Source organism: Coptis chinensis, chromosome 3 (assembly GCF_015680905.1).
Source record: "Coptis chinensis isolate HL-2020 chromosome 3, ASM1568090v1, whole genome shotgun sequence".
Taxonomy (NCBI): Eukaryota; Viridiplantae; Streptophyta; class Magnoliopsida; order Ranunculales; family Ranunculaceae; genus Coptis; species Coptis chinensis.
In genome coordinates, this window is record NC_141458.1 from 50585837 (window position 1) to 50593010 (window position 7174).

The window sequence follows — 7174 nt, forward strand, 5'->3', positions numbered from 1 at the left end:
TTTTGGTCTTTTCGAAATTTTTTTACAGAAAGAAAAAAATATAGAAATATACTTAATATATCTAATATAAAAATTGCTATATAATAAATGCCTAGTTTTTGCATAATATTACTATACCACCCGCAAACATAAATATGTTTTGTCCTTAAAGTATGAAGAAAAGGAAAGAGATTACCATAGGAATATGAGAAAAAACGGTTGTAACTTGTACTCTGTTCTTCGTGATGAGAATATATCACCCCCAAACAAATTTGGAGCGTGGTTTGATAGATATATATAGAACAAGAAATACATAGTTTATTGTACTAGGGATTTGCGTAATTATTCTACTATGAAATACTTAACATGCATGCAAAATTATACTTAGAAGTTTTTTTTTTGAAGTAACTAGGGGTTAAAGTTACCCCAATCTTTTATTAAGCAAAAATACGCAAGTATATTTTTCCGTCCTTATCCGCTTTAATCAACTCACAAAGTTTTTGATCCATGGGGGGTATAAAGAACATAAAATCATTACATAAAGACCTTGTAACTTTAGCTAGGTGATCTGCCACTTGATTACCTTCATGAAACACATGCTTAAACTCAATATTTTCAAACAACATAGCCAAACTTCTTATATGGGAGACTAAGTTCCTGCAGTACCACGGTGGTTGCTCACTATTGTTCATGATCTGGACCACTCTCAGATAATCTGATTGAACTTGTAACTTCTGTATACTCATAGCTATGCCACCTTGCAACCCTTTTTCTACCCCTAGTAGTTCCTGGTGCAATACCGAGCGTCTAGAGGAAGTTCCACTGTACGTTAGAATTACCTCTCCTTTGCTATCCTTTAATACTCCACCAAATCCAGCATTGTCATCTTGCATTGACCCATCTACGTTTAGGGTAACAGTGTCAAAAGGTGCTGCCTGCCACTGAATCCATTGTTCCACCTTTTTTTTGAACTTTACTCCTATTCCCAACTTCGATAGAAGCAAACGCAACACTGCATCATCCTTTACTATTTCCATCATTTTTCCTAAATAGAGTTCCATTCTATTAAGGGCTCGTAGGTGTACACTTCAGTAGGTGTGAATCTTTTCTTTTTAATCCTCCATTTTCGTTCATTCTAGATAGCTTGAACAACCGCACATATTAGGGCCCTCATCACTTTAGATGCCATAGTGTTTGGTCTTCAAATGTGCATGAGTCGGCATGGGATTCACGAATCTATTCTGATAATCCCATAGCCATTTTTACACCTTGCCACACAATTTTTGAATAGGAGCAGTCAAAGAATAAATGTGCCGAACTTTCCTCATAGGAATCACATAGACAACAACAAGATTGGCTTAGGACCTTTTTTACCATTAACCGATTCTGTGTAGGCAGAGCTCCAGAGAATAATTGCCACATAGTGAAGGAGTGCTTTGGAACCGAAAGCTTTCCCCAAACAAGTTTGAACCATTTTACCTTACTTCGCACATTCTTAATAGCAACAACAGCAGATGAAATAGAGAACTCTCATGTGCTCGTCGGGGTCCAAATAACTCTGTCTTTAGCAAGATATGAGTTTATTTTGGTACCCAGAATCCACTTCTTAACTCTAGACTCAAGTAAGTCAAAGATGGTTCGCGACCAGCAGCCATTAGTTATCACTTTGGCCACTTTTGCTTCCTGCGGTATAGAGTGGGCTAGCAGACTTTTGGCTTGAGTATTTAAGGAGAGAGGTCCCGAGCACCAGGGATCATGCCAAAAGCTCGTTTCATTACTAGTTGCAATACCTCACAAACTCCCATGCGAGTTCCCGATGTTTCAATATCCCTCGGCAAACCCAGGAGCAGTCTTGTGGTATTTTCATAGTCTAGAACTTGTTGTGCTTAATATTTTGTTCCCATGACCACTTTGCTCCACAAGTCGTTTGATCTCTATGCCAATTTGAACAATAAGCCACAGTACGCTGCTTGATTCCAAAACTTTGGATCGATCAAACCAATTTTGGATCGATTAGACCAAGTCTTCCTTGTTCTTTCTCTATTTTGAGGGTTGCATAACTCGAGTGGTGCATCTTCCTTTCCATCTTTGGTCCTGACCAGATAAATCTGTTACAAATCTTCCCTACCTTATCTAATACTGCTTTTGGCAACATAAAAGTCTTAGCCCGATAATTTTGAAATGATGACAAAACTGATTGGACTAATTATACTCTTCCCGCTCTATTCAAGTCTTTATTTTTCCAGTTGGAGATACGACTAGTGATCTTCTCTATAAGAGGCAGACAGTCTCTTATTCCCAATCTTGATGCAGTAAGAGGAAGCCCAAGGTAGGCTACTGGTGGTGAAACAATCGAGATGTTCATGACTGCTGCTAGTTCTCGACCTTCATCTTCAGACATACTTCCTGTTAGGAGAGTAGTCTTTTCATTACTCAAGCTCAGCCCTGTAGCCTGAGAGAATGATGCTAAGATATCCTTGATTGTTAGGATAGAATTCATGTTTCCTTTACAAAAACGAAGGACATCATTTGCAAAGCAGAGGTGGGAGATCTCCAGCTTTTTACACTTTGAGTGGGCTTGTATCAAATTCAGCTGGAGCCCTTGTTAAAGAAGAGCACTCAACACTTCCATAATAAGAACAAACAGATGTGGGGAGACTGGGTCACCTTGTCAAAACCCTCGTTTTCCTATAAAATACCTTTCCGGTGTGCCATTAACCATCACAGAATACGAAGGAGAAGCATAACACATCTAGAGCCAATCTATGAAAAGTGGGGGGAACTTGAACTTCTACAGTATGGCTTCTAGAGTTGGCCAAGAGACTGAGTCATATGCCTTATTTATGTCCAGCTTTATAGCACATCTTTTTGCCCTTTCTTCCTTGAATACCCTCTAAGCAATTCATGAGCAAGGAGAAGGTTATCTTGGATAGATCTCCCATGAACAAAAGCAGATTGGGACGCAGAAATCAATAACGCTATACAATTCTTCATCCTATTTGTTAGAACTTTAGAAACACATTTATATATGATATTACAGCAGGCAATAGGTCTAAAGGAGCTAACATTTGAAGCATTCTTCATTTTTGGAATAAGACATAGTAGTGTAGCATTTATCCCTCCTAGCAATTTCTTGTGTGTGAAAATATACTTGATAGCTCATATGAAATCATCCCCAATAGTTGGCCAACACTTTTTGAAGAAGCAAGCATTCAACCCATCAGGATCGGGTGACTTGTTATCCTCCATGCCAAACAGTGCCTATTTTATTTCGGATTTAGAAATTTGAGATTCTAAAAACTAACTTGTAGCAGTGTTTATTTCCACCACCTTGAGGTTATTAAGAAACTCAAAATCACATGATGCACTAGACGACTTCCCAAGCAATTCTTTATAGTAGTTCAAGAATGCTTCTGCTACTGGTTCCTTTCCTTCCCTGCATATACCTCGATCATCGATAACATTCCATACCTAATTTCTCCTCTCTTTTTCCTTGAAAGAATTAAATAAGAACTTGCTGCATTTATCCCCAAATGCCATCCAATCAATGTATGTTTTTTGATAGATATTCGCTTCCTCCAGTTTGACCAAATCACATAATTTCCCTCGAACGAGGAACTCTTGTGCACTAAGAGAACAATCGAATAGATTATGCTGGAGTCTTTCTTGAATAGCATCTAGCTCCTCTCGTGTATCTTTGACAAGCCTCTGATTATTACTGCAGACAGACTGTGACCACCCTTTCAGAACAACTTTTAGGCTCTTTAGTTTCTTTGCTAACATAAAAGTAGGGCATCTATGATCTGCTACTGTCTAACATTCTTTCACCATATCAGCAAAATCCTGATGAAGCATCCAGAAATTACATATTCTAAAATGGGGATGACTTTGGAAGGTAGAAAGAAAAGACAACACCAAAGGGCTATGATCAGAGAAGTCTTGATTGAAGAACTCCACCTTTGTAGCCATCTGTAAAGAAAACCAGGCAGAGTTGATTAGGCATCTGTCTATTTTTTATCATTTTCTAACACTGTCCCCTCCACTATTCCAGATAAAGAAGCATCCTGATGTCGAATGATCAACTAACCCAGCTACATTCAAACTATTGGCCAAAAGGAGGGTTTCCCTCGGGTGCACAGCTCTAACTCCTATTCTTTCATGGGAGAATAGCACATTATTAAAGTCCCCCATTACACACCAATGTCTGTGCAAACTAGCTCGTTCAGTCCCCTTACATTCCAGCTATATAACTTAATCATTTTGTTTGAGTTAATGGTTCCTCCTCTTTCCCCTTGCTCTTGGTCTGCCCCTGCTTCGTTTTCCAGATGTAGTTGGTTGGTTTACACTTAACTTCCTTTGGGCCCTAGTTTATATAAAGGTACTCACTAGGGTAGCCCTCACAGGAGCAGGATTGGAGCTGTTATCTACAAATAGCTCCGGTTCTGTATCTGATAAATCATCCTCCATGTCAACTAATGCCTCAAATAAATTTCTCTATACCTGAAACAATTCTACATCTGGATGGGTCAGCCTTATTTGTTAGAGAGGAGTCACTAAGGAATTCTCTACCGATGTCTCTACCATCTACAACATACATACATTCAACTCTTCCATCTACTTGTGATACCATGTTAATTGGCTTTGCCCCTCAACTGTCTGGATTTATCTACAGCTCTTCATTTTGTGGTGCCGTTTGTTCCATATACCTTCTTGGTGGTTTGTCAGTACCCAAATCCCATTACACTTACTAGTAGCTTCTATTCAAGTGGTAAGGTTATCTTTCACTTTGATAGATTCCTTTATACACACTTTGGGCCTCCAGGTGATCTTGGTTATTATTTAAGGAAACCACTTCTGCTAGTTCCACATTATCCCCATCTACTTGTTCTATCAAGTTGACTTCCTCCTATTGGCTTTCTATATGGCCCTCAACTGCATTTGGATTTATCTACAGCTCCTCATTTTGTGGTGTTGTTCTTCTTACCTACACCCGAGTAGTCTTTCCTGTGCATTTGTCATCAGTATGCCCAAATCAGTTACACTTACTACAGGACACAAGCTTCCATGGGTATTCAAGTGGTATTACCACCTCACGATTTCCAACTTTCACTTTGATAGATTCCTTATACACATGATTCATAGGAAATTCAATACAAAATCTAGCAAACGATAATCTTCTCCGTTTAGCAGTCGCATCGTCTATAAACATTGGTGTTCCTCCAACCAAACTTGCAAGGTAAGACAAGCCATCAAATGTCCATATCTCCTTTGGTACATCCATCAACTTTACCCAGACCGGAGCTGAGGCCACCTTATTTCTGTAATTATCAACCTCAACCGTCCATGATTTCACAACAAACACTCTACCCGCAATGAATACAGGCCCCTCTTCGAGCACCATTTGCCGATCCTCAAGGCTCGTGAAGTTCATGTAGAATAGCTCCTTATCAGTGGTGATATCAAATGATCCTTTGAGCTTCCATTTTTTCTCCAGGAAATCCTTTACCATTGGATATGAGAGCCTCGAGTCCAGAAAATAACCCACCAGATACTCATCCCATTGCTGGATTCCTTGTTCAAGCAGTTCTTGTGGGAATTGAGCTACTTTTCCTACATAGATAGGAGTGTATTCTTTAAATGCCACAGTCACTTCCTGTGCATCATTTCTACCGAACATTGCACTCCAAGTGTTAGTTCGTGCACCAGCATTATTTTGTACAGATGACATCGGAAGAGGGGGGGTTACTTGTTGATGCCATTTTGGATTAGCAAACGTAAAAAACTTTCCCCTATTGAACTCTCAATGTAAATCAATGGAGAATTTTACCAATAGAGGAAAGAAAAGATACGTTGGGTTAGGATAATGCTCTGTAAGAAGATACAAATTAGTTAAAAGAGGTAATTTATTGGAGCACTAGATCATAGAGTAACTTAAGTTACATCACAACAAGTCACACATAAAACACTCCCCATTTTCTAAACTCGAACTATCTATATGAAATGTGTGTGTGTGTTTAGAATAATTGTTTTTCTCAAAAGGTATCTCTAACCATATAGAGGGTTTTTATAAGAAGATAAAATCATACGTTTATCCAGTATCATTTTCATTACTCTGGGGTGTATGATTATAATTTTTATATCCTCAAGTTTTTGAAAAACTATGGAGAGATGTTATAAAAATAACTCATACAAAAGTTGTGATTTCTAAAGCTAAGTTTGAAAACAAACCATAACATGTGATCTTAAGCAATGATTGTGTCGGCTCTTTATTGAAGCCAATAATCCCGTCAGACTGTGACTTCAGTTATATGTGTTGGGCGATTTATTGTGCAAGACGTAAGATGTCTCTTATGAATATAATGTTGATATGGGTAACTCTTAGTAACACATAACTGATCCTCAAACTGCCCTTAGAAGAATGGAGATTGCGTACTTCTAAGGGTTGGTCTATATGGAATCCATTACCCGTTTTGTTTTTGGAAAATCAGATAACTCTTGATGTATTGGGAAACTCTACTATAAGCACAGGAAAAACAATAACTTTTATGAAAGGGTGAGAGAAGGGTTTTTCTTTTTGGCTTTTTGGCTTTTTATTCCTAAATTACTTAAAATAATAACAAAAAAAAAAAAAAAAAAAAAAAAAAAACTAAGGAAAATCACTATGAGGAGACTGATCCACCCAATAGAAGGAAAAGATTTTTGAATTTAGGTGACTCAAATTGCGAACCATCCCATGGTTTGGTCTCCCTAGATCTTTCACCTCTTGTTTTGTAAGTAGGAAAATCTAGTGAAGAGGACTAGCTCTATTTCTAGATAATCTAGTCTCTCCTCTCCTACTATCTAGTTAGTCCTAGTTAAAGCCATTCCAACTAGATTGTAAGACGAAACTCGAAACAACTAAAAATCGCCCACAGAAGGAAAGAAAATTTGAATTAAAATGGTTCCAATTGCCAACCATCCCATAGTTTGGCTTGCCTATATAAGACGAAGCATGCTAAACAACCATGAAAAGCAACCATAAGTCACCTTCATGAAATCCCCATCTCACCTCTGCTTTGTTTCACATCTCCTCTTTATTGAGGAAAGATTACTCAAGCGTCAAAAGTGAAGATTGAATGAAAGCACTTATATAAGATAGAAAACTAGGAAATAACAGAAAGCAGGAAATGTAAAGTAAATGACAGGAAAAGAAAAC

At 38.1% G+C, this 7174-nt stretch overlaps 2 protein-coding genes across 2 annotated transcripts; both read right to left on the reverse strand.

The window, feature by feature from the left end:
- Positions 1-416: 416 nt before the first annotated feature.
- LOC147509924 (uncharacterized) lies at positions 417-1040 on the reverse strand. The gene has a single exon (XM_086597951.1). The coding sequence runs from the start codon at positions 1038-1040 to the stop codon at positions 417-419; it is 624 nt and encodes a 207-aa protein (XP_086454077.1).
- Positions 1041-5011: 3971 nt separating this feature from the next.
- Positions 5012-5707, reverse strand: LOC147509925 (uncharacterized). Its single transcript, XM_086597952.1, has one exon. It carries the CDS (start codon positions 5705-5707, stop codon positions 5012-5014), a length of 696 nt encoding a protein of 231 aa, XP_086454078.1.
- Between the last annotated feature and the right edge of the window lie 1467 nt (positions 5708-7174).

Excerpts from the sequence above, each read along its gene's own strand:
- LOC147509924 (XM_086597951.1), bottom strand. The coding sequence starts at position 1,040 with ATGGAACTCTATTTAGGAAAAATGATGGAAATAGTAAAGGATGATGCA.
- LOC147509925 (XM_086597952.1), bottom strand. The coding sequence starts at position 5,707 with ATGTCATCTGTACAAAATAATGCTGGTGCACGAACTAACACTTGGAGT.